Genomic DNA, 26,444 nt, shown 5'->3' on the forward strand with positions numbered 1-26,444 from the left:
GGCATGCAACACCACGCCATAATGTAAGCACAACACGAGCCACCACCAAGCACGATGAGGCACGGCCCGCAGTGGCTCAACACGACACTCTGCCCACCTCTACCACCAATCTACCATGGACACACCAATTTACCAAAGAGAATTTTCAAAAAAAAAAAAAAAAAAAAAAGAAAGACGGATTATTTTTGTATAACAGAACGTTAAAAGTTAAAACTGATTCCTCTAAAACGGGTTAGTAAGAGAAAGCCTAAACTAAAAATCAACAAAGCTTTTTCAGTGTGGCAAGCCACATGGTGCGGCAAGGTTACTTGTAGAGTTGTAGGATGTTACTTGTATTGTGGGGTTACTTGTATGAGTTACTTGTAGGTGTTAATTGTTTTCTGAGTAACTCCAAACCAAAACCCCATACCAAACAAGTGAAACAACTAACACCATACAAGTATCCTCTGACCAAAACCAATAACACCCATAAAAGTAACCTCGTAATACAAGTAAGTGACTAACAATTATGAGTAACCCTGACATAACCAAAAACACCATACGGCCGCATACAAAAATTTGTGAAAAATCAAACATTTGACCTCCGCCTAAAGCCTTGCAAAATGCAAATAAACTGTGAAAATGGCTTAATCCCGTCAAAAAAAAAAAAAAAGAAAATGGCTTAATCACTGTAATTTCTTCAACACCATCATAGTGGCATAGTGATAGTTCATCACTCATATAACCCCCTTTTCCATTGATTCCTCTAAGCTACTCTGAAAATGGCGAAACTTTCTCTCTCAAAAATGCAAAATTTTCAACCACCTAGGGTTTATCCTGGGTTTTATGGAATCTCGAGTAAATCCCCTTCAAATCTCATCAAACAATTTTGTTCTACTACTTCTGTTGATGACCCATTACCTGAATCTCTCTCCTCCACTGATCCAATCCAAGAAACAAGCAATGAAAGTGCAAAATCTGAAGGTGCTACTTTGGTTGAAGGTGGAACAGAGCAAAAACAGAGGACTCCAAGAGGTAAGAATCGAAACCCAGAAAAAACTGAGGATATTATTGCTAGAATGATGGCTAATAGAGCTTGGACAACTCGTTTACAGAATTCAATTCGTAATTTAGTGCCTCAATTTGATCAATTTCTTGTATTGAATGTGTTGGATAGTTCCCGGAAGACGGAGCACGCGCTCCAGTTCTTCCGGTGGGTCGAACGATCGGGTTTATTTAAACATGATAGGGAGACCCATATGAAGATTATTGAGAGATTAGGCCGATCATTGAAGCTCAATCATGCCCGGGAAATCCTAATGGATATGCCCAAAAAGGGTGTTCAATTTGATGAAGATATGTTTGTTGTGTTGATTGAGAGTTATGGTAAGAATGAGATTGTTCAAGAGTCTGTCAAGATATTTCAGCAGATGAAGGAGTTGGGTGTGGAGAGGACTGGGAAATCATATGATGCTTTGTTTAAGGTGATATTGCGGCGAGGGAGGTATATGATGGCGAAACGGTACTATAATAAGATGTTGGAGGAGGGGATTGCACCTACTAAGCATACATTTAATATCTTGTTGTGGGGTTTCTTTTTGTGTCAAAAGGCTGAGACTGCGAATAGGTTTTACGAGGATATGAGGAATAGAGGGATTATGCCTGATGTGGTCACGTATAATACGATGATTAATGGGTTTTATCGGATGAAGAATATAGAAGAAGCGGAGAAGTTTTTCGTGGAGATGAAGGGTAAGAATATAGCACCTACTGTTATAAGCTATACTACTATGATTAAAGGTTATGTTGCCATGGGAAAGGTAGATGATGCACTTAGAATGTTTCAGGAGATGAAGGATTTTGGTATCAGCCCAAATTCTGTCACATATTCGACGCTTTTGCCTGGGCTTTGTGATGCTAAGAAAACGTCTGAAGCTCAGATAATCTTGAAGGAGATGGTAGAGAGACATGCTGCTCCCAAGGATAATTCGATCTTCTTAAAGTTGCTGAACTGCCAGTGCGAGTCAGGTAACCTGGATGCTGCTGTGGATGTGCTTAAAGCAATGATTAGAATGAGCATTCCGACTGAGGCTGGACATTATGGGATCTTGATTGAAAACTCATGTAAGGCTAAGGCATATGATCAGGCAGTGAAATTACTAGACAAGCTTATTGAGAAAGATATAGTACTGAGGCCACAAAGTACCTTGGATATGGAGCCAGCTTCTTATAATGCAATTATTGAATATCTATGCAACAATGGTGACACTAAAAGAGCAGAAACCCTTTTCAGACAGCTGATGAAAAAGGGTGTCCAGGATCCTAAAGCTTTCAATAATTTGATTCGTGGGCATTCTAAAGAGAAGAATCCTGAAGCTGCATTTGAATTGCTGAATATCATGATCAGGAGAGGGGTCCCATCAAAAGCAGATGCCTACAAGTTACTTATCCATAGTTTCTTGGAGAAAGGCGAACCAGCTGATGCCAAAACAGTTCTTGATAGTATGATTAAGAATGACCACTTGCCTGACTCAGCTGTGTTCAGAGCAGTCATGGAGGGTCTTTTCAATGATGAAAGGGTGCAAACAGCTAGCCGTGTTATGAAGATGATGTTGGAGAAGGGGGTGACGGATAACATGGACTTATCTGCAAAGATTTTAGAGGCTCTGTTCATGAGAGGTCATGTTGAGGAGGCTCTTGGAAGAATTGAGCTATTGATGCACATTGGTTGTGCACCAGATATCGATAATCTTTTATCAGTTCTGAGTGATAAGGGAAAGACAATAGCTGCTCTGAAACTTCTAGATCTTGCTTTGGAGAGAGATTTTACATTGGACTTTTCGAGCTATGACAAGGTGCTAGATGCCCTTATAGGTGCTGGTAAGACTCTAAACGCATACTCAATATTGTGCAAAATATCACTAAAGGGCGGTGTGACTGATAAGAGCAGCTACGAGAGTCTAATCAAAACCCTGAATGAGGAGGGAAACTCGAAGCAAGGTGATGTTTTATCAAGAATGCTGAATGGTGACATGGGTGATAGTACTAAGAAAGGAAAGAAGCAAAAGTTAGTAGCATCTTAATTTTTCTAATTTTTTATACACTTTCTTTTTTCTGGTTGGTAGATTTAAAGCTGGATTTTGATCTCCCTCTTCATTATCAGGGTGAAATAATACTGTAGGAAACCTGTTATGTATATTATACTTATCAGTTTTGTTGTTCTTGTAGACAATTATTGAAATTTGGAAATTGAATTCAGGATCTTATTTTGCTGTTATTCTTGGTGCTTGATTGTTTAAAAATTGTTGCTTCTCATTGGTGGAATTCCTATTGCTATGCCAACAGCTTTATCTGTTACCAGGGCTATAGGTTCCCATCGTTTAGCCGAGCAGGTTGGTAACAAAGAGCAGTAACATTTTAGTTCAAAGGTTATGGTTGTAATTTTTTTAAAAAAAGTAGATTCTAGACTCTGAGCTATACTTCTGTATCCATTAGGGTGAAATAACGAAGAGAATGACAGCTATAGAGGAAATGGCAGGCATGGATGTACATGCAAGAGAGGTTGGTCCATTTGTAAATCATTGGTGCTTGTTTGGCTTGTTCAATTACCAATTTTGGTCAAGAGTTCCGATATCCCTAGTCTTCTTGCTATGTATATGTTTTGTGTAGAATTGTAGATTATTCCAATATATGTTGATTCTGATGTTTTTCCAAGCATCACCCTCCCAAAAGGCCTACTCTCTTATTTCTTTTTTATCACTCCTGATGAGAACTACAGTTATGAATGAATAAATGAATCTAATGTGATTTTGGAAATAAACACTCAGTTCTGATACCAAAACTTTTAACTTCTGTACTTCTGCATGACTTTTCTTATAAAATCTTAGTAACTTGATCTGTGAGGGACCATTCTTGCGTTTCTAAGGTTCAATTCAGCACCCCCCCCCCCCCCCCCCCCCCCCTTTTTAAAAAAAAAAACTTGGAACATCTCTCTCTTAATAAAGATCCTTTATCTCACAAAGTCCCCACATCTCTTATTTTGCCTTCTACATAACTTACACTTTAAATGAAGAACCCCCCCCCCCCCCCCCCCCCGGCTGTCCTCCTATTCCTCTTCTATGTTTTAAGCTAGCATGATTCTTTTTGTCCCTCTGCTTATGCAGCGCACATTTAGAGTGTCAACGCTTGAAAAACACAGCTCATGATGACTACAGAAAGCTTGCCTCAGCCATATACCTACAAGTCAGCACCATCAGTCAGGCCCTAATATTTGTCACTCGGTCTAGAAGCTGGTCTTTTGTTGAGCTCCCTGACCTGCTGCTAGTGTCAGCTTTTATCATTGCTCAGCTGGTGATTGAGCCACTTTTTTTAGCAATAAGCTTAGAGTCTTGTCTCTCTCCTCTTCATGTTGTTTATTATTTATTTATTATTATTTATTTTATTTTCTGCTTCACAGATTGCAACCCTGATTGCTGTGTATGCAAGTTGGGGTTTTGCTTCAATAGAGGGAATTTGATGGGGTTGGGCTGGTTTAATATGGCTTTACAACCTTGTCTTCTACTTTCCCCTTGATATCATCAAGTTTGCTACCCGGTATGCTCTCAGCGGGAAGGCATGGGATCTTCTACTTGAGCAAAGAGTAAGACTGCAGCCCATCTCAAAGTTGTTATAATATAGAAAGAAAAAGTAAAGGTGTGATTAAAAACCATAATCTGGATTTTGCTTAAGGTGTGATTAAAAACCTCAAAGTAGTTATAATATTCTTTTGATCAAAGTATCAAACTCTTTTTGAACCCTTCTCTTCTCCCAAGAAGAGTTGCTATTTCTTGGAACAAGAATTGTGATGATTTTTACCTCATTTGTGTCAGGCTTTAAGAACTGCTACTCTGAAAGGACATGTGGAGTCGGTCATTATGCTGAAGGGCCTTGATATTGATACAATTCAGCAGGCATACACATTATAAACAATTGCATGATTCAGTTGCCCTTCTTTGTACATAATCTGGTGTGGCTGTATGGTACTGAGAAGAAGCAGAATACAAGTGTGTAAGAATCAAAGCCAAATTGCAAAGCCTTTGTGGAAGGATCAATATGGCGTCTACTGGTGGCAATGGACCAGTGGACAGTGGTTATATTACTATTTTTTGCCTCATTCTAGTAATTACCATGTACAAAATGCTGGTTTACTACTATACTGTATATAGTTTATGTGCTATGTTTCATTATCAGCTGGTAAGTGGTGATACTATGTGATGTAAATTTGTCTGAATAATTTGAAAAGGATTTTGTGATAATGTGGATTTCAGGAATCATATCATTATCATTATTATCACACTTACCTTGTTTTCTTAATTCTTAGCCTCTTAGGTGTTCTAGTATTCTTTCCAACCAATGCCTTGGGCTGTTGCTGTTAATTTGTTAAATGAAATTTGTTTGAAGGGGTTGCAAATGTAACTTATTCAGGGTTACTCAATGGATCAAGGGTTACTCGATTGGTTAGGGGTTACTCGGTTGGTTAGGGGTTAACCCTAAATAAGTAACCCTAGCTACACGGTGTGGCTAGCCACGTATAAAACTTTGTGATTCTTAATTTTTAAATGTGAATTGGATAGGTAATTTTGCAAATTGTGAAGGGTAATTTTGGAAATTAAAATTTATCAACCAAAATCTCCATTCTGTTTTTACTTCGTATATTACACATGTATATCGATAATTCAGAGTACATCTTATATAACTCTCCTAAAATTTTGCGCGAAAGATGGCGTGTCACTTATAAACCGAAGGAGCATACCCAATTAGGCAATTGTGAAAATGTCACTTGATTTGCAACCTTTGTAAATGAAAAGTAGATTAATAGACATTTCTCCTCAACTCTAATCTAACGCGATAGTTTAGTTTATCCCTTGACCTGGAGAAGTGCAGTAACGTTGCGCCTGCACTCCAATTTCCATTTCTCTGTGTTTCGAAGAGTTGAGGAGAAGGAGGAGATGTCACTAACAAATGTAAAAATGTCGGAAGAAGTTTGGTTAACTTGCGTCACCCACGCATTTTCAACTGAAACTGAAGAGATCATGGGTCTTCTTCTCGGAGACATTGAGGTTTAGTCTCTCTCTTTTGACTCTTCATGTAATTTTTGTCAAGATTCGTTTATGGGTATTTCAATTTTGGTTAATTTAAGGTTTATTTTCTTTGATTTTGATGAAATTTACGTGCTTGCAATCTTTGGGTGTTTTTTGTTCATGGGTTTCCTTAATTTTGTCATTTTCATCTCAATTTGTTTATTTGATGTTAATCCTTAAGCATGATGAAAGATGTAATTTTGGTCTGGATTAAAAGGTTGAATCTTTGTTGCTTTTTTCGATGTGTAATTAATAATTGGGTTTAGGGTTTGAAATTGGTTGAATTTTAGGTGTATTTTAGGTTAGGATGGGTTCTTAGACTATTCATTATTTGGGTTTTTCCATTTTTCATCAATATGGCAGAATTGGTTGTTTAATTTGGGCAGAAAATGAAATTTGTGAGAGTAATTTGAAAAGAAAATTATAAAGGTGGCAAAATTTCCCTTTTGATTAAGTACTTGCTTCGTCTTTTGTTGTCAGATTTTCAGTATACTGATGCCATGATGGTAACTTAACTATTTCAGTGCTCGAGAGGTGGAAATACAACAGCTTTGATATGGGGCGCAGCACCGCAGACTCGGTCTGATAGGAGGAAGGACAGAGTGGAGACTAATCCTGAACAGTTGGCTGCCGCATCAGCCATGGCAGAAATATCCTTTGTTTTTGTTTGTGTATGTTCAGCTAACTTCTGTAAATACCTTTTTTTTGTGTGTGGCGGTGAGTGATGGAGGAAGTTTCTTGTGATAAATATGGTAGGTTAGGCAAAGTTAATTGGATTTCAAAGATTGTAAAAGTAATGAATGGGAAATGAGTGCATTAAAAGGATATAAATCTACAGCTACCTGTGTAATCTTGTAAACAACTACACATGAGTGAACTTTGAAGTTTCAGATTTTTGAAAAATGTGCTTGGAATTTCTGGACGATTTGTGCAATTAACTAAATAGCACAGAATGAGCGCTTCAACTGGAAGACGAACAAGAGTGATTGGATGGTATCATTCTCATCCTCATATAACTGTACTTCCATCACATGTTGGTAAGTATGGAATTGTGACTATTGCTACTTTCATTTGTTGTTTATGGCCATATGGGGCAGGAGCCAACCACTCGACTCATTGTCTATAGCTCTATACAAATCAGTGGTTTTTTGGGGTGCACATAATTTATAGACATGTCATCTCATTCGATATTCCTTGCAAGAATGCAAGCCAATCCACAGTTATAAGTTCCTCAACAAATGAATTACTTGGCTGGACTATAATTTTATAGGTATACATCTTTAAAATTCAGAGTAGTTATTGGGAGCAGTTGCCTGATCGCACAGGAGTATAGTATGAGCCGGGTTGATGAGGGAGAGAGAGAGATGACAAATCTCATCGACAATTTAGACTTAATTCTGAATAAAGATTGTTTCAATTCCTACTCTCTTATTTTCTTCGGTACTTTCCTGATATTTTTAAGCCCAACCTGAAAGCTAAAACTCATTTTTTTTTGTCTTTACCGCTTCAGTTTAAGATACCACCAAAAACCACTCTGTGTAAATCCTGCCTGAAATGGATCTGTGAGATTAAAGCTAAGTAGCTATCTCTTCAATATACTTGCCATTTTAGGCTAATAGCTAATATAGCTTTTTAAGTGGATTTTTCTTGTCTCTCTCAATCTTGTTGAGTAATATTTTTCTTATTCTCTGCATGCATTTTTATATCTTAATGTATTTGAAAATTTATTTTTATCTGCTTTGGAATGCAGATTTTAGATTCTATTGATGTTTTAGGTTTTGCCTCTTGTGATGAATTGCTTAGTCTAATGTTGTGGTGGCTGAGATGATACATTTGTTTGATTGAATGATTTATTTATATTCAAATGCACACACATATCCAATGTATGTATATGTATGTAAGTTGTTTGTTTTTCAGAAAGGTACAGTTGTTTGGCTAAGCTCTGCTGCATTCTATGGCCGATTTCTAGTAATTTAAATTCCAAACCAAAGTATATATTGCACCCTAAGACTGGATAAATTCTGTGTTTGTCTTACTTTGCCCCTTTAATTGAGATTGACTATCCTCTGCAGATGTGCGTACTCAGGCAATGTATCAGCTTTTAGATTCAGGGTTCATCGGGCTTATATTTTCATGTTTTAATGAAGATGCATTTAAGGTTTGTGTCAAGAATAAAAAAAAAAAAAAATTAAACCCTTTTTCTTGCGCTCTGTTGGCAGAATTTCTTAATTTGTTGGCCAATATTCAGGTTGGAAGAATTCAAGCCATTGCATTCCAGTCCTTGGATGGGAAGCAGAGTTATAATTCAAGGCCTATCACTGTATCTCCTGTACAGAAAAATAACATTATAGATGTTGAATCATCTCTGAGTTCTGATGATGTGTCAAGGTTAGGCTCTGGGAAGGGTGAAAAACCTGAACAGGACACAGGTGATTCAAGAACTGCTGCAACTAAGGTTAGATACAGAGTTGGGTGTGTTCATTCAAACGTGATGCTTTAGTGAATGACTTGCAATGAAAATGATAAATAGATGCTGTCATAAGTGATGTTGAGGCATAATTTGTGCTGGGGTTTGCACTATCCTTTAATGGATGCTATGGGCAAGCTCATCTGTTTATTATGCACTGCAATTACAAGTGTGCTGTAGCTTTCTTTTTCACCTGCTCAATCACTGATAGATTAGCCTCCAGGGCTTCATCATTTTGGTTGTTATGAGATCTTGATTACAAGTGGATTATATATATCCCCTGTATATAACTGAACTCGTAATCTTTCATTTGTTCATTTTCCATTTCCTTGAGTTGCTCTTACATGTAGTTTTTTTATTACCCTTGAATTAGTGACATGTTTTTTTTTTCTTTTTCTTTTTTTCCCTTCTTCTGATATGTATCTATGGTACAGCCGTACAGCTTTTTGATGTGAATGACCTTTGATTTTGGAAGGATTATCTTGTGAGCTTATTCTAAAATGAAGGATGTATGAAAGTGCAAAGAAATTTTTTTTACATGAATGCCAATAGTAGTTACTGCTGGTGCTTGTGTCAATAAATAAATATATAAGTTTACTCTCACATCTATTTTGATTATGTATTTTCCTCATGTATATGTCCTGTTACTTGACTGAATGTGTGTATCAGGAAGTCAACTAGATGCTTCTTCTGTAATTAGGAAATTTTTTAAACCTTCCTCTTTCAGTGGGTGTTGTTCTAAAGTTTATCAACTAACTGAAATTTCAATCCCCCTCCACCTCTATGGAACATTAATATTTTAAGAGTTCTGTATAACAAGCGTTTAGAAATTCTGCACTTATTACATGTGGAAGTAGCACCTTTTAGAGGAGAAGAGGTTTCAGTTTGCCATGTGTGTGACAGTGTATATAATAATGACTAGCATGGGCTTATATGAAATATTGTGTAGAAAATCCACGTGTAGGTTATTGTGGTGGACCTAGCAAAGGATGGAAAAAAGTACACTGGCAAAAGGAACATTGTCTTGAATATAAGTGGGATATTGATTTGACAAAATTGACAGTTGAAACTTTTTATAGAGGGATTTACGAGGGCACCTATAAAGGCCTATACACAGCTTATAATACTTCTTAACTGTGATTTCTGAGGAATAGATTAACCTTAATTGAATCATAAACATTAAAGTAATCGACACTCAATTGTGGTGTTTGTGGTTCCATCTACATGAGATGAGTGTTTTTCTTTCTCTTTATGACTCGAGCGTTGAAGAAGATATTCCCTCATCTAGTGTGTAACATGTCAGAGAGACCCCCCCCCCCCCCCCCCTTTTTTTTTGTCTTGATTCTACTTAATAGCATGAAATCCTTTGTGCAAACCTGTGTGGCTATCTTTATCAATTATCTTAAATCCAGATGAGTTGGAACCAGAATAAGGATACATGCGACTTTTAAGGAACAGCCATCTATAATTTTTTGTTGGGGTGGTATCTTATTTTTATGATGCTTCTTTGCTACATTCTAAACTCCCTGTTTGTCTACCGTTGAATGGTTAAAAAATTTAAAATGTAGGCAGCTTCTTTATCCATTTATATGGCAATTTCAGGGCTCTGATAGAATAGGAGGGAAATTTCACCCTGACAATGCTGGTAATGCTTTTGGTGACATTGATCCCATGGATATGTCTGATGGCATGCAAGAAGCAATGCATCGCTCTCATTTGGAAATGAGGTATATATGAGTACGTGCTCATCCTTTCTCTAGTGTTTATATCTCATATCTTCTACAATACCAATTCTCTAAATAGCGCTGGTACCATTATAAAAAGAATTATTTTCCCAGAGCAGTAGTTTGGTATGCATCTTTTTCTATTACGCTATTATGCTCTGCAGACATGCAGTATTTTGCCTATCAATTGATTCTGTATCTGAAAGACTTTTTCTAGTATTATTGTATCTAGGGAAATGGGAGGTGTTTGGCTGTCCATACAAAGGGAGTAGAGGACTGGCAGTGGTAGGAGATGAATGGGGGACGTGGGGGAGGGTAAAGCAAGGAATTTTGTTGTTGTGATGCTAGGTGCTGGTGTAAAGTCTGACACTAAGAAAGGTGAATCTTTTGTAGCAATCTGCAGTTGGCATTCTTGGGTGTGTTAGCAGCTCTGGTGGGCAAATGAGAATTTGGTGTTTAAAGTCAAATTTTCAGATTCAGATATTGACATGATTAGTTGTAAATGTTTGTTTTTCAAACCAACATACCATGTCATTCTTTTGACAGCAATGTCTGTTGTCATGGCTTGTGGAGCTTTACCATACATCTTTTATTTATTGCGAATTATTTAAGAGTATTAAGCATGCCTAGCAGCTTTGTGAATATTTTCCAACCTTTGTGTAGAGAAACTTTAAGGAAACATCATTTCTTATCCTATTTATATTTTGAAAGAAATAACTTTCTTTACATTTTTCCTAAGAATTTGACAACTTTTTGGGGATCTCTGGATTTTTATATTGTGGCAATTTTTAGGATGGAGAGTGCATGTGGTTTTGAAGTTTCTGCAGCAAGTAGATATCGTACATATTGGGGATATTAAGGTTGGGGATTGAAAGGTATTCTAGCAAGTTTTGTTGTATTGATTGTTTTGGATTAATGAAAAAAAGGTGGAAATTGCAAAACTGTTTTTAAAAGCTCTCATTAAAATTTATAATTATATCTTACGGAGTAGTTAGAAATGGGGAGTTGGTATTTTCATGTGCACAATTGTGTCAGGTTGTAGGTTGTACAAGCTAGTAGGCTATTACTTAATGATTCTAAAGTTATTTCCCTTGCCTGCATTGGTAGTGGAGCAGAGTATATCCGGAAAGAAATCCCTCTTGACGTTCTTCCTGCATCTTCCCTTCTCAAGCTAGATTCACCTTTGGCCTCCTTTACGGATTTGCAGCGTGTGTTGTATGAAGAGGAGAAGGCTGCTTATAACCAAGCGATATCCCAGAATATCAGGTAAAATGCCGATGGCTTCTTTTTTCTTTCCTTCTTATTGAGTGTTTCTAAAGCTTCTCTTATAGTTTGTTTTTTTTTTATAAAAACTTCTATAAAGGGATGGCAAGTTGCATCCGCTTACTTTCATTCATCATACATCGACATATCAAGCTTCAATGTGCAAGTTAATGGAATACTGGTGAGTAAGCTGATTTTCAGGAGTACCTTTATTCTGGCGGTACATTTTTTATATTCACTTGATACTATATATTGCAGTCTTACTCCTGCTATTGAGGCTCTTGAAGATCACCTCCGAGAAAATGAACTTCGGGTAATATTCTCTCTCCCATCACCCTCTTCATCCATTGCTCTCCCTCACATGAAACTAAAAATGAAGCTTTGCCCATGAAGTTAGGAATGTTGACTGAAGAAGCAAAAGTTCTGGAGGCTGAAGTCTCCAGAGGGACTGAGGGTACAGTAGGATCTCCTCTCCGGGTCGATGGATACCGAGGTAGTCCTGCCCGCGCTCATAACTTTGAATCTATGAATGCAAGAAGTCCTGCTCCTGCTAGTCCAACTAGCAGGAGTAGGAAGGGGTTTTGACAATCCAACATTAGAAAAGGTTGCTGAGTTTTTGGAGATGATGCGGGCTCAAGAAAGGTTTGGGTTGGAGGATGAATGTGTAATTTCGCTGTCATACTACCCCATTTTGGTGACATGCAGCTCATTGAAGCAATGCTCTGTAGCAAGGTTGTGTTATATAGATAGTGTCTTGTAAATGTTGATGAATCAGACAATGAATGCAATTGGTTTTTTTTTTTAAGGAATTGTTTAATGGAGTAGAGCCCTGTTCTTTTGGACTTATTTTTCATAATTTCAGTTCAGTTCAGTTCAACTCTATTAAGTTCGGTTTCATTTAGTTCAACTTAGGTCTATTCATTCTGGAAGCTTCTGATTGCCAAGTCCAAAACTCCTAACGCATGGTTAAATTGCATTATTAGAAATTAGAAATCTGAAAATTAAGTCGGTCCACACGAATAAAATTGTAAAGTGAGAGAAATCAAAAACGAAGTATATACAACAAGTCTTTTAACATTATTCACTTGGTGCATAATTTAAAATCTCATTTTTACTCACTAAGTCTTGCCTTGTATTTGAGGGTATCTTGGGCCAATCTTGGAGACTTGGAGGATTTAGGATACTGGTATTTGTTGTTGGAGGAAAACACTTTATTCTACTCCTGCTATTGAGGGTGTATTGGAGTGTTGTATCGAAAACAATTGCCACAATTGGATTTCAAATGTCAAAGAATTTAATATGTACTTTGTTTCCGAAAAAAAAAAAAAAAAAGTTTAATATGTACTCCTATTCTGAAATGTATTTTGATACGTTTATTACAAAAAGTACTCCTATTCTGAAATGTATTTTTATACGTGTTCAAGAGAAATGGAGCAAGTATTTAAAAACGAAGAAAGTATTTATTAAATGTCGAAAATATGCGATGATTGAAAATAAGTAAATAACTATGTACAAAGTAGTACTCCATTATTTAAGAAAAACAATCATTAACGAACTTCCTCTTTTATTAATAACAAATAATATCAAGCAATAAAATTAACAAATATTTTACGCTCTCCTTGGGGAACAAGCATAAGTAACCGACAACATATGTAACATAGTCGGTCATATTCATATACTCATTTGTTTTCTACTATAAAAGTAAATGTTGAGTTTCACTAATTCAGACAATTCTAACTCAGACAAGTAATTATCAAAACATGGTTCGTCAAAGAAAATCAAAGATACTAACCCCAAAAACCGTAATAAAAGTGTTTAAGCAAAGGAAAGATGGGATCTTGAAGGCGGCATTCGAGCTCTCAACACTATGTGAAGTCGATGTTGGTGTAATTATTTTTGGCCCCGATGATGCTTCGCCTTCGATTTGGCCTAAGGAACCCGAAGTGTTACACAACATTGTTACAAGGTACCAAAAAACAAGTCACGAGGGACGTCAAGAAAGGGCTACTAATATGTACACGTCGCGTTTTCGTAACATTGGTAACAATAAAAATGAAGATGATTTGGTCACGGCTGAAGTTCCCATGTACAATATTGACAATTTCTCGGCAAAAGAATTAATGGGTTTGTATTCTTCAATTGAAGAAAAGATTGAAGCTGTTAATGCTAGAATTAGTATGATGAAAAATAACGGTCAAATTATACCTACTAATTAAAGTATGTTTGAAGAGGTGCAATCTTAATATCTTATGGTGAGAGTTTAAGGTTAGACCAAAATATGATGATGATGAATCAATTATTGGTTATGTCTAATTACTATCAATGATGATGATACCAGAACAAGTTCAATATGGTGGTCAAGATCAAGTACCCTTTGATATTGATTTTGATTTTGATTTTGATGATATTAATTTTGATTGCTGATTTATTCTTGATACATTTGATCAAAACCATACTCGTAAATATGCAAAAATTAATATATATCGCATGAGATTATTAGGATGAACATCTACTTAACCGTAAGACTAACAATTATGGAACAGACAAATATCAATATCAATAATCGCCTACCAACATACTCGTATTATAAAATTTGCCATTTTAATACGAAGTATATGCTACTCTGTACAAGTATGCACTTGTTATAAATGAATAATTAGAACAAATCAGGTGAACTAATTCCAACAAATTTGCTCAAAAGCTAGATACGTAGTGCAGCAACTTTGGTCTTAAGTCTTACGAGTAACATTGACCAAAATTTTGGTCGTACTTGACAACTCGATAAGGTTCTTCATCTTACTTTCGCCAAAAAAAAAAAAAAAAAAAAAAAAAAAAAAAAAAAAAAAAAAAAAAAAAAAAAAACTCTGAGTGAATACAGGTATTTCAGTCACAGCAAATTAATTCCATAAAAAACGGCTAAACCTGAGCTCTGCAGTTTTTGGGTTTCATGCGCTTTCACTCTCTCCACCAGTTTCTCTCTCCTACTTTCTCTCTCTAACTACTTTGAACCACTGCCATGGCTTCCAGTAAGTCCCTCTTTCTCTCTCCTCTTTCAATCAAACCCTTCAATTTTTATCAAAGTTTGCATCTTTCTGCTGTGATCATCATTTCTCCTTGTATTTATATACTCATTGTGTTGTTATGGTTGTTGATTTTGCTCTTATTTTTATCGAATTTGGTTTTTGGGTTCTGTTGAATAATGCTTATAAATTAGTGGGTGAATTAGATTCAATTTAATCACACTCTATTATATTGATATGTGGTAGGTTTTCAAAAAATATTGATATGTTGTATTTTTATGTATATTGCATGATTTTGTTGTTGTATTGTTTGCATCGAAATTGCATTCACATCGAGCGAAAAAAATTGTTTCTTGAAAATTATTCAATTGAATATGATAAGTTTTATCATGCTGTTGGAATTGGAATCGCCACCGGAGCCCAATTTGAAATGCCTGAACATTGTAAATGTTTCTGTAGTTTGGTTACTTAAATGTTGGCCTTCTACTATTTTTCTAGATGTAGGGTTTGTAAATTCGATTAGTAGATTGGCATTGGTTACTAATTTCATATATGAGTTCATTAGAAATTTGCATTAGTTGTTAGTATGGAAGTCTTTGAATAAAATAGATGTTAGTTTTTAGCTGCTTGGTTGTGTGAAAAATTTAAATGACATGAAGGTTATTGACATGGCTTAGTGTTGTATGTCATCGTATATTTTGGCAAATGTTGGATCAACATGGCTTTTAGATACCGAAGGGGATGATTTAATAAGTGCCCTGCTACTTACTTGGCAAGTGGCGACTGAACCATACAATAAATCTGACCTGAACCTGACTTGTTGACCCGAATTGCCACCCCTATGCAACAAGGCATAATTTGTAACCATTTGCAAATGTTTGTGATCAGGTAGCATTGAAAACTCGATAAATAGTTTATTTGCAATTTTGGCTTGCTACGGTTCCATCACCTCTTATTCCCACCGAAGATGAAACCTTGTCTTTCCATTATCCTACGGAAGTTAGTATGTGTTTGGAATCGTTGGATTTCAATCCTATTGTAAGCTCATCAAATCACAAAATTATCTTTTCCTTGATTTCAGGTAGCTTAGGTATTTCAAACACCCAAATTTTGAGCTCAAAGCTTAACTATAGGAGCAGCTTATCTTTGACATCCTTCCCACGTGCTATTCAAGCTGGAAGTAGGCCAAAGTCATGGAGGCATTCTGGTTTAAAAATGTCACAAACTCCACATAAAGAATTAATTATATGCCGTGCTCAAGCATCATTGACTACTGAAAGTAAGTGATAATAGAATTCTTTTTATCTTTTGTTACTCATTCTTTACTTTTGCTACTATTTCAGGCTTGCAGCTATTGCTATAGTTGTAACTTATAATTGTATTATTGTTGCATTGCAATGCATGTTTAGTCTGTAACAGCTTTTCGCCTGGACTTGTTTTCATTTGTCATCTGGTATTGTTTATTAATACTTGGTCTAACAATTCTGGAACTGAGATAAAGATGTGTTAATAGCATCATGTGTAGGTGCTCTAGGCTAGTAGGCCCTTCTCCAATTCCACATATGGCAACTTCTTGATGCTTGATACCTCAAACAAGTCTATGAGTGAAATTATATGCCCAAAATTTATGGAAAAAATATATATCATGCAAAAGAAGATATAGAATAGTGTCTTATGACCTTAGGAGAGGAAAGGGAGGGTAAAGTCAAAATGTTTGGCTATACGATTTACTGCAGATTTTCTTTGTATATGAATAGGGTAATCTAGGTTTCTTACAGTATAATTACGGAAATTTCAAAGGTGGAAATGGTGTGGACAGTTACCATAACCTCAATGGCACTAAGTCAAGTTTTAAAACATGTTCACCATGAACAAAACCCAAAACATAACAATCCAAAAACTTTAGTTGCAGCATTTGGAGTTTTCTTAAAATAACAGGAGAACCCTAGTGTAAAATTGTGGGCTATGTTACATTAGTATTAATTATAAACTATATTTCCATGAGGAGTATATTGATTAGCAAATTAATTTGACAAGATATATCAATTGAAGAGTGCTAATTTGTTTGATGCTGATAGTCTCATATTCTCATGTTATATGAACCAGTTAAGTTTGATTTCTGCAGAAAAAAAAAAAAAGTTATTATTAATTTAATAGAAAGCTTGTTGTCTGTCTGTCTAGATATCTAAAATGCATTTGCTTGGAAGGAAAAAAAGAGAAAAGGAAATATTATGAATTCTCCTTATAGGTATCCTTTTCACCATACCTGCATGTTGTTCACACTGTCATACAAATGTTTATACAGGTGAGCTAGCTACTTCAACGTTAGAAGAGGGAGAAGAGAAAAGTAAATTATCTGGTCCGGTTAGCCAGCTTATTCCAGATTCAAACGAGGTTATATTCCTTTCTAAGTCTTATTAAGTTTAACTTAAGTTTCATTTTTTGTTCCGAAAAGTTGGATTCAGCTCAATGCCTTCTTACTAATTTTTACTGGTAAATTCCTTGCCTTGATGCATGACTTTTGGTCCATTTTGTTACATTTTGGAACTTGATATATGTACATCCCAAGAGGGAAGTTCCACATGGACATTGCATCGGTTTCTTGATGCTGTGAGTCATTTACATGATTCTTATCTATTTAAAATGCATGCATTCTGTCAGAATACTTGCCACACCTTTCAAGTCTGCAATTGAATGTGTGAATTTTTTTTTTTTATGATGATGTTTCAGGGGCTGAACCAAATTAGACTGTTATTAATGTTTGTGAGATTTAGTTTGATATGCTTTTACCTGGTACCCTGTTTTAAAATTTCTTGGGAATTCTATCTATTGTATTCTGAGTATTATAGGATTAGCAAAATAATCATTTTTTTAAAAAATTGTTTTATGGTTATTGAAAAATTAATATTCCTTGATTAATTTTCATCTTTGCCTTTTCTGTTTCTACCTTCTAAATCCCCTTTCTGACCTGTGCTCCTATTTCTTACCCTCCTTTTCTATCTGAGCCTTATTTATTCGTTGATTAAAAGTTCAGTTAAATTTGATGCTTTTTTCCCCTCTTATCTAGGTGAAATTACTGCTGACAGAAATATGCGATACAACATCAATTGCAGAATTTGAACTGAAAGTATGTTTCCTTTGTTCCTTTATATTTTTATTTACCTTTCTTATATTGATAAGAAATAGGATGTTATGGAATCACATTGCTGTTTGGACCATGGAAATGCAATTTTATTAGTTAGTTACGGTTCTAATATTGCTGGTTTTGAAACACTACTTTTTTTTAAAAAAAATTTGATGGCGAAGCATGATACTTTTAGATATCTTCTATTCTATCAAAAAAGTACTGAAAGATGAATTTAACTCTAATTCCTAAAATTATTTTGTGCTTATCAGTAAAGTTAATACATTTTCTTTAACTAGGGCAGCTAACGCGCGCGATGCGCGCGTCATAGCTAGCCATATCTTGAAGGTTTTTTTGATTTGGCTTTTAAATCACAAAATTAGTTAAATTAACAATAAGAGAAATATTTCTTAAAAAAAACAATAAGAGAAAATATGTAATCAAAATATCCAAGACAACTAACATTTATGAAAGCATAAAAGTACATAAATATTTTAGAGGGTATAGTTGTCTAAACACTATTCATTAAAATAGCATCTACATATTAATGAGGGTATGTATGTAAATACACATTTTGAAGGGTATAATTGGCATTACACTATTCATAAGAGTATGTTTCTACTTTTTATAAGGTAGGGAAGTGTATCCTGTAGGGTTAAGCCTCTCTTTGGTTTAAACTTGGATACATGTTGGGTGCTGGTAATGTACAGTTGTTTGGGTGCTGGTAGTGTACAATTGTTTTTGCGGTTACTTTTATGTGTAGAATTTCTTGAAAACTCAGCTCATCATGAATGTAGAAAATCTCAATATCGAGCTGAAGCAACTTTATACCAATTCCATTTAGTTGGCAAACCTGGCATTTTCAAACAACAAATTCTTGAAAAATATATTGCTTGATTCAATTATGGTTATTCAGAAGTAAATGAAGATTTGAAAGTTTTAGAGGCCATACATATGCTACCTTAAACCATCTGGATTAATGAAGACTTTCTATCCCACACGATAGCTACATTAATGTGGTCATTGGCATGCTGCAACCAACTTTAGTGCAACATCAAGTGTTGTTGGATTTTAGTTGTGGAATCTCATTCTAGATTGCAACACTTTTCGGAATGGATTCAGGATTCTTTATCACAGGATTATTCACAGATAGTGATGAGATACCTGTTGATGCTTAGATATTTTCAAGGGATGGGATACAATTAAAGCTAAATAGTAATTGGAGTTGCATGTTTAATTTACAACATACTGGATTACTTTTGCAATTATCTTTAAGCAGTTTGAGGCCTCGTTTGGCAGTACATGGAATTTTTGTAATTGTTGTTAGTATCTGTAAAAAAATAAGTAGTAGTTTACACTAGGATTTTTATAATTATTTTTAAGGAAAATTTGTTAGAAACAACCTTTTAAAGTGTTCACTTTATTTAAAACAACCTTTTAAATATTTTTTTACAAATTCAGACCACATTATAATTTTTTTTTATCAAAGACAACCTAATGCTAATTTTCGGCGTTGACTCTATTTTTCCGATGTTGACAACGAGTGTATGAGACATGTGACCTCATATATTGCTAATTACACCCCTTTCCCTCCAATTCACTCGTACTAAATCCCCTCCTCTCTCAAAGTAATTTGTCACTTTGAAGGGTTTTAATAGGAGTTAATTGGAGGGGAAAGGGGTATAATTAGCAATATATGAAGTCACGTGCCTCACACACTCGTGGTCAACATCGGAAAAATAGAGTCAACGCCGAAAACTAGCATTAGGTTGTCTTTGGTAAAAAAATTTTATAATGTGGTCTGAAGTTGCAAAAAAAAATTTAAAAGGTTGTTTTTAATAAAATAGACACTTTAAAAGGTTGTTTTTGACAAATTTTCCTATTTTTAATAATTGTATTTTGGGTCAAGTCTTTGTTTAAACGCATATCATCTTCACATTTCTAATAGCTTTAATGTTCTTGCAAGATTAGCTTAATGGTTTTCACCTCCATGTAACGAGGGAGTTGTCTAAGGCTGTTGACCCTCCACCTCTGCCTCCATCTGGTTCAGCTTCTATGAGTTCAAACACAGCAGTAGAGGCACCTTCTTTGAATGGTCCAGTCTCTCCATCGTCACTAGCCATCACCAAGGCTGAGCCTTTAGACATTGTTGCTGACACCTTGCTTGAGAGAGCGGCAGATGAAGGATTGGTAATAATTCAATCTCCAAAGGTAAGAATCCTTGTATATGTTGTCTCTAGTTTAAAGATATGTAGAGTAGAAATTATAAAGCCATTGATGATGCAGGTAGGGTTTTTCCGGAGATCTCGAACCATAAAAGGAAAGCGTGCACCTCCAGCTTGCAAAGAGGTAGATCATTTCATCCCTTGCAGAATCCACTCTTAATTCTTGTGATTGTCCCTTTTTTGTGGAGCCTCTTTGGGTTTGTAAGAAAGGGAGAGGGGAACATGGAGGTTTCCGTTTAGCGGTTTAGGTGCTATCTTATACTGTTACTCCTGCAGTCCTGCTATGACTCTATGAGGCCAAGCTTTCATCTTATTAATGTTTGCCGAAGGGTAGAGGCCGAAATGTAGAGGGATATTTAATGTTTACTGTATGTCATAGATGGTCTTAACGTCTTATGCTGACATCAGTTGCCAAGTTATTCATCATGTACTCATGTCATGTGTTGGTTCTTTACTTTTAATCTAAAATTTGCTGTTTCACTGAGGTTACTTGATTTGATTTTTGGAGAGCTATCAAAGGAATGATTTTTCAGCACTAGAAAGTTTATGAAATTCACATAAATGTTCAAGTCATATCTGTTATGGTTTTATCATTTTATGGACCATGTTGTTATCAGCTTAACACTTTTCAGTCCTCTATAAGAGTTTCTAACATTTATTTTTGAAATAAACAGAAGCAGGTCGTTAAGGAGGGGCAAGTGATTTGTTACATTGAACAGCTAGGTGGCGAGATACCAGTTGAGGTATTTAATTTACTCTTCAGAATCTGTAGTTATTTATTTACTTCTATTTTTCTGTACTTTGTGAAATCAAAGATGATTGATTTCTCTAAGCAAAATTGTGAAGGCTAGGTGTTTGCATATTCTGGCTATTAGTAAATTTTGTGCACTTAAGACAGTAACATCTACTTTCTCCAATTTCATCATTCCAATTGCAGTCAGATATATCTGGTGAAGTCACAAAGATCCTATGCAAGGATGGTGGTACGTTCAATGAATTTTTAGCTATGACTTGTTCATTGACAATTAAAAGTGTTTTTTTTTTTACCCTCAGTATCATTTCCTTTTGCTCCTGGCTAATCTTAGTTTTTCAACAGAACCTGTGGGATATGGTGATGCTATAATCGCGATCCTCCCATCTTTTCCTGGGATAAAGAAGCTACAACTGGAAGGATAACACGCCTTCATTTCTATTCGTTGGTGGAAACAGGAGCACAGAGCGTTGATGCCTCAAAATCTGTCTGCTTTGCCTCCAGGAAACCAATGTTATAACTTTTATTTTAATATTATTATTTTACATGGTTATTGGATTTCTCAGTAGTATTTCCAGCCCATTTTGGTTGGGTCTGCATAAAGCTGTTTATCCTTTTCACCTTCTGTAATTATACTCTCCAATTTTCCCCAAACTATACTTTTTTTGGAACTATTTCCCGTGGACAACAGACTCTGCTGGACTAAGCTCAAAGTTTAACTGGATTCCGCTATTCAACAGCTGAATACAGACAACATGAAAGTTGCAAGCTCTCATCCTGTTATTTACACTTGCAAACACAGACAACACGAAAGTTGCAAGCTCTCATTTTGTTATTTAACATTTACAAACTTACAGAAAACATGAAAGTTGCAAGCTCCCATTCTGTTATGTATACTAGCAAGCATACTGACAACAAGAAGTTGTAAATATCCTATTTCCAGAATAATAAAAGCTTTTTTCAGGGGTAATTTCTGATGTTTCATACGAGTAGAACAATCTCAGAGACTTGAAGAGTTTGAAAAACAGCCTATTGATTTTGAACAACTTTAAATGAATCATTTTAGAGCAGAATAAATTGAGACGAAATGGTCACATAGATCATGCACTTGTTACTTAAAGGCATATACAAAGTACGGAGTATATAGTTACGTATATCAGAAAGGATATGAAGCTCTTATATTGAATTTACAAAGGAATGAAGAAACTGTCCAGCATGCTATGTGCTTATTTTACAAACAGCAAATAGGTACTTTTTCTCCGAATGAAACAAAAAAGTACCAAATGGAGTGAATCATTGCATTTGCATAAAATTGTTACTTATAAGGCATCATTGCCTTAGGGTGTCTTTTTGGAAGAGTTCTCTTTTACTTCAGGCTCTCCACCTTCAACCGATGATGAAAATTTACGACGTTCCTCTGAAGTAGCTGTTATAACAGGCATCCACACATCAGCAGTACTACTCAATAGAGATTTCACTTGAGGATCTGTTGATGAAATCATCTTATCCACTTCATCCAGCTTCGATGACAAATTATCCATTTTACTGGCTAGCTCCAACTGAGTGACACAAGCAACAGATGATGAGAATCAAGTACCTCAAACCCAATTTTGCAAGGAATAAGTCCCAAGAGAAGGAAGATACCTCATCGTCAGTGTGTTGTTGAGATTGAGAAGGTACTTTTGTAACTTCTGATTTAAGTGCTTCAATTTTAGCACGTAAATCAACTTCTTCTTCATTTGATAATGACTCCACCTACACAGCAGGCAGCAATGAGTGATTTCGAAGGGGAAACAAAAATCCAGCAATACAAATAATAAGGGATGGAATATACACAGCAAAAGACAACTATTGCCTTCAGAAAAATAGTATAATAAAAGGAAAGGAACATTTTAACAAATTAAACCTTCAAAACAGTTGGTGAATGGCTTCAGAAAGCAGATTAACAAAATAGTATCAACTGTAGTTTTCCCATACTAGTGTCTTCACTTTGAATGCATAAATGTTTTAAACAGAGTACGCAACAAGAGCATTGATGCTCAATTATCATACCAAAGAGACACAACTCTTTCCTAAGGGAATATAGAAAGTCCCAACTGGTATCTGTAAGTGGTATTAGAGCACAGTGCTAAAGCGCAAGGTGCTGGCCTCTTTGTTTACTAAGGCCAATATGAGATATCAACATCAAAATATTACAAAGCTGACATTATCTAAGGCTTAAACAAATAGAGTGTACAATTAAAAGCAAACAATCAAAAAATCTTTTCTGGTCAAAGGAGAATGGATGTCAACCAAGCATGAAACTCCAGTATGGAACTGTCTTCCAATAGCCAGGAGAGAAATTTCACTGAAGTAAGTTCGTCACTCATAAGCAATGAGCTAGTAAGGCACGGTACAGCTTGTTGGTACTTTCTTCCATGGCAGCAGGGAGCATACGATCAGTGTTTTGTTTCCTCAGATTGAATTTGATCTCCAACAATAAGAAGGGTGCAAAAGATTCAACCCACTTCCTTTATCCTCAGCTGATAGGATTTTTATTACTCACTAATATCTTTTTCAACCCTCAATCATAAGAAGCACTGCAATTTCCAGCTACTTAACTCAGTTAACGGCATGGGATGATTCTTGGATAAACAATGGACCCTTAATTCAAAGAGATTTATTGGAAAAAGGAAACTGAAAAAAGCACTGAAATTGCCAAGGACAGCTGGATTAATGCCTAGGTTTCAAGTAATGGATAGAAAATTAAGTTACAATTAAAGAATAACAGGAGCTAGCAGCTCCAATCAGGGGAAGTACAGATATAATAAGAACAACAGCAGCTTAGTCCCAAAATGCTTAAAAGAACAGATAGAATATCACAATAATATTAAGTCAAAAGTCAAAATGGACCAAATAATTCCCTTTCAGGAATTTCTTTATTAAACCCAACTGACTTACTGAAGGTTTCATGATTTGGCCGTGGAAGGTACAAAATATGAGCCTTAATTTTTATAGAATGGTTCTGTTGTAACATACTTATACTCACCAAGACACCAAGTCACCATAGCTTCTAATCTAATGATTTCGTGAAATTATCTGGACAAAATTAAGCTGGTTTAGGGACAAAGTATATTGAAAAGATGTGAGTTATGCAACATCATGCAACTAGAGTAATTAGGTAAATTAGGTACAGAACCTTGAACATGATTAAATTAGATACCACAACCCCATGGCCCCTTGCAGTATTCTGGTCGGAACCAATCGTTAAGATAATGCTCTACAGCTGCAGAGAGGAGAAATAAGAAAATATGATCTGATTTCAAGTTGATTGGAACACTGCGTACGAGAGCCAAGCTCCACCATAGGGGCTGAGTCAAGAGGAAATTATCAAAAAAATCCTCTACCGCGGCAACAAGGAATGATCAAAATTATGCTAAGTCCACACTAATTTAGACACCGCTTACACAGGGACCAAATGCTTGAAACAAACCTGTAAGTTTCAAGAGTTTCAGGCATCACCACCCGAGGTTGAACTAATCGTACAATTCTACAATCCCCACGAGCCAGTAACGACACAATTTCAATCCTAAGTCGTTTCCTATAATAGTTTGAGTCTAAACTATGACTAATTCTGTTCAAATCTTAGTAACCCAAACTGCACTCTCAGCCAATAGATGAAGCAAAACCCAGTCATTAGTTCTCCCCTTACCACAATTACCAGCTCTATTAATATGTTACATTGACTAACTTCAAGATGTGAAATTAGAGTACAAAACATCAAAATCCAAAAGGGTGCATTACATCTTCAACAATACCTAAATCCAACATGTTCTATCAACTCAATTACCCTTAAACTCTACACATTCTACAAAAATTAAAATACCCAATTCAAAATTAATTGAATTCCATTAAATCTACAAATTGCAAGTACCCAATTCGAAATTAAGAGAATTCCAACAAAAACAAGGTAGATTGTAAGAGTTAAGCAAGTGTTGAGAGATGGAAAAGATTAATGGTATATACCTCATTGAGGAGAGAAGAAAGAAGCTCAAAAAGCTGTTGAGACATGAATCCTCTAAAATCTTCTGCCTTTGAATCTGTTTCGTCAGTGGTTCCGATCACCTCTTCCAATTCGATCCCTCTTCGTTGGTTTCTGAACACTTATTCAACAAGTAAGGCTGCCTAAAACCAACAATCCGATTTTCCTTAAATACGAGTAGGAATCTACCATTTTTTTTAGGAAATTTTGTTTTTTACCACCTCACAAAAACACGAAAATCTCTTTTACCACCTCCCAAAAAAAGTATTTTACTTTACCACCTCATAAAAAACACGAATATAGGTTTTACCACCACTTAACGGTTTCCATCCAAAAATTCCGTTAAGTGTGGCCCACAGTAACACGTGTCAGCATTTTATTTGTTAAAAAAAAAAGAGAAATTAAAAAAAAAAACAAAAAAAAACCTAAAACTACTCCGGCCACCACCGCGGCACCACCCCCGCGCCACCGCCGCCTTCCCCCCCAACTCACCACAGCACTCCCCGAAACCACCACCTGCGTCGCACCACCAGCCCCAACCCACCTAAACCCTCCCCCTCCCTTTCCCGCAACCGTAACACCCCCAAAAACCACCAAACCCAAAACCCTCCTTCCCTAATACGGTCACGATTTCGGCCACAAATGGCCGAAATCGGCCGGTTTTAAGGCTGAGTGGCCTTAACCGGCCGATTTCGGCCATTTGTGGCCGAAATCGTGGCTATTTTGGGGGGATTCGTGGTCATTGAGGGTTGTGGGTTGGTGGTTTTTGGGTCGATTGCGGTTGCGGGAGATGGAAGGGGGCGTTCAGGTGGGTTGGAAGAGGGAGGGGGTGGAGTTGCGCCGCCAGTGGTAGGTTCGGGGGGTAGTTGTGGGTTAGGTGGTGGCGTGGTGGTGGCGCTGTGGCGGTGGCTGGGTAGCTTTAGAGTTTTTTAATTTTTTTTTCTTTTTTTTTTATTTTTTTCTTTTTTTGGCCAATAATAGCACGACACGTGGCTTTATGGGCCCACTTAACGAATTCTTAAACGGAATCAGTTAAGTGGTGGTAAAACCTATATTCGTGTTTTTTATGAGGTGGTAAAGTAAAATACTTTTTTTGGGAGGTGGTAAAAGAGATTTTCGTGTTTTTGTGAGGTGGTAAAAAACAAAATAGCCTTTTTTTTAAATATAATCTTTTACCTTAAAAAAACAAAAAAACAAAAAAACAAAAAAACAAAAAAAAAAAACAATCAAAAAAAAAAAATCAAAAAAAAAAAAAAAAACAAACAAAAAAAACAAAAAAAAAAAAAACAAAACAAAACATAATGTACGGAGTATTAATTAATTAATCATATAAGCTTTTATAAAGTATACATTTACCGTATAAATTGTTAAAGTTATCTTTGGATTGCCCTTTTTCAAAAAAATTAAACAAAAGTCCGCCTTATACAAGAGTTGTTGTTACAAAAACCTTCTTAAGCAATTTATGTTACTCTCTCTATTTCGTTAAAAACATAAATTACTTTTCTTGTTGTTGCGCAAACTGACTGTAGCTATGTCGTGATCCCCAATGCAGTAGACATGAAGTCGCCCTACACAATAAGCACGATGCTGGAGTTTGTGTATAATCACAAACCCAACCGAAATTCAAAATTCTTGCCCATAAAGGATATTAGTGTGTTTCATGATTTAAGAAGAGAGGATGTACGAGAGTATTTGCTGTGTTTTCTGATGTTGAGAAAGTAGGTGTATATAATAAAATAGAGGCCAATGAC

At 35.9% G+C, this 26,444-nt stretch overlaps 5 protein-coding genes across 5 annotated transcripts; 4 read left to right on the forward strand and 1 right to left on the reverse strand.

The window, feature by feature from the left end:
* The first annotated feature begins 630 nt into the window (after positions 1–630).
* On the forward strand, positions 631–3,256 carry LOC145620370 (large ribosomal subunit protein mL102 (rPPR5)-like). Its single transcript, XM_081675040.1, has one exon. The coding sequence runs from the start codon at positions 762–764 to the stop codon at positions 3,060–3,062; it is 2,301 nt and encodes a 766-aa protein (XP_081531166.1). The 5' UTR covers positions 631–761; the 3' UTR covers positions 3,063–3,256.
* Positions 3,257–5,798: 2,542 nt separating this feature from the next.
* Positions 5,799–12,361, forward strand: LOC145619517 (uncharacterized). Its single transcript, XM_081674227.1, has 10 exons — positions 5,799–6,077; positions 6,623–6,748; positions 7,048–7,135; positions 8,171–8,256; positions 8,347–8,553; positions 10,168–10,292; positions 11,397–11,555; positions 11,653–11,733; positions 11,811–11,865; positions 11,946–12,361. Exons 1-10 carry the CDS (start codon positions 5,967–5,969, stop codon positions 12,135–12,137), a joined length of 1,230 nt encoding a protein of 409 aa, XP_081530353.1. The 5' UTR covers positions 5,799–5,966; the 3' UTR covers positions 12,138–12,361.
* Positions 12,362–13,312: 951 nt separating this feature from the next.
* LOC145619945 (agamous-like MADS-box protein AGL75) lies at positions 13,313–13,976 on the forward strand. The gene is made up of 2 exons (XM_081674622.1): positions 13,313–13,727; positions 13,891–13,976. The coding sequence occupies exons 1-2, from the start codon at positions 13,313–13,315 to the stop codon at positions 13,974–13,976; spliced, it is 501 nt and encodes a 166-aa protein (XP_081530748.1).
* A 438-nt stretch (positions 13,977–14,414) lies between these two features.
* LOC145620601 (uncharacterized) lies at positions 14,415–21,343 on the forward strand. Its single transcript, XM_081675300.1, has 9 exons — positions 14,415–14,578; positions 15,654–15,851; positions 16,878–16,966; positions 17,640–17,699; positions 19,668–19,907; positions 19,983–20,045; positions 20,596–20,664; positions 20,859–20,904; positions 21,018–21,343. Exons 1-9 carry the CDS (start codon positions 14,569–14,571, stop codon positions 21,095–21,097), a joined length of 855 nt encoding a protein of 284 aa, XP_081531426.1. The 5' UTR covers positions 14,415–14,568; the 3' UTR covers positions 21,098–21,343.
* A 417-nt stretch (positions 21,344–21,760) lies between these two features.
* Positions 21,761–24,835, reverse strand: LOC145620862 (uncharacterized). The gene is made up of 3 exons (XM_081675583.1): positions 24,678–24,835; positions 22,317–22,427; positions 21,761–22,231 (listed from the first exon to the last, which is right to left on the reverse strand). The coding sequence occupies exons 1-3, from the start codon at positions 24,720–24,722 to the stop codon at positions 22,010–22,012; spliced, it is 378 nt and encodes a 125-aa protein (XP_081531709.1). The 5' UTR covers positions 24,723–24,835; the 3' UTR covers positions 21,761–22,009.
* Between the last annotated feature and the right edge of the window lie 1,609 nt (positions 24,836–26,444).

This window comes from Chenopodium album, chromosome 27, assembly GCF_948465745.1.
Source record: "Chenopodium album chromosome 27, dcCheAlbu1.1, whole genome shotgun sequence".
In the NCBI taxonomy this organism is placed as follows: domain Eukaryota; kingdom Viridiplantae; phylum Streptophyta; class Magnoliopsida; order Caryophyllales; family Amaranthaceae; genus Chenopodium; species Chenopodium album.

Excerpts from the sequence above, each read along its gene's own strand:
- LOC145620862 (XM_081675583.1), bottom strand. The coding sequence starts at position 24,722 with ATGTCTCAACAGCTTTTTGAGCTTCTTTCTTCTCTCCTCAATGAG. Across the intron at positions 22,428-24,677 it reads TTTCTTCTCTCCTCAATGAG|GTGGAGTCATTATCAAATGA; the intron begins GTATATACCATT and ends CCTGCTGTGTAG. Across the intron at positions 22,232-22,316 it reads AACAACACACTGACGATGAG|TTGGAGCTAGCCAGTAAAAT; the intron begins GTATCTTCCTTC and ends TGTGTCACTCAG.
- LOC145620370 (XM_081675040.1), top strand. The coding sequence starts at position 762 with ATGGCGAAACTTTCTCTCTCAAAAATGCAAAATTTTCAACCACCTAGG.
- LOC145619517 (XM_081674227.1), top strand. The coding sequence starts at position 5,967 with ATGTCACTAACAAATGTAAAAATGTCGGAAGAAGTTTGGTTAACTTGC. Across the intron at positions 6,749-7,047 it reads CCGCATCAGCCATGGCAGAA|AGAATGAGCGCTTCAACTGG; the intron begins ATATCCTTTGTT and ends ACTAAATAGCAC. Across the intron at positions 7,136-8,170 it reads TGTACTTCCATCACATGTTG|ATGTGCGTACTCAGGCAATG; the intron begins GTAAGTATGGAA and ends TATCCTCTGCAG.
- LOC145619945 (XM_081674622.1), top strand. The coding sequence starts at position 13,313 with ATGGTTCGTCAAAGAAAATCAAAGATACTAACCCCAAAAACCGTAATA. Across the intron at positions 13,728-13,890 it reads AGCTGTTAATGCTAGAATTA|AACAAGTTCAATATGGTGGT; the intron begins GTATGATGAAAA and ends TGATGATACCAG.
- LOC145620601 (XM_081675300.1), top strand. Across the intron at positions 19,908-19,982 it reads TAATAATTCAATCTCCAAAG|GTAGGGTTTTTCCGGAGATC; the intron begins GTAAGAATCCTT and ends TTGATGATGCAG. Across the intron at positions 20,046-20,595 it reads CACCTCCAGCTTGCAAAGAG|AAGCAGGTCGTTAAGGAGGG; the intron begins GTAGATCATTTC and ends TGAAATAAACAG.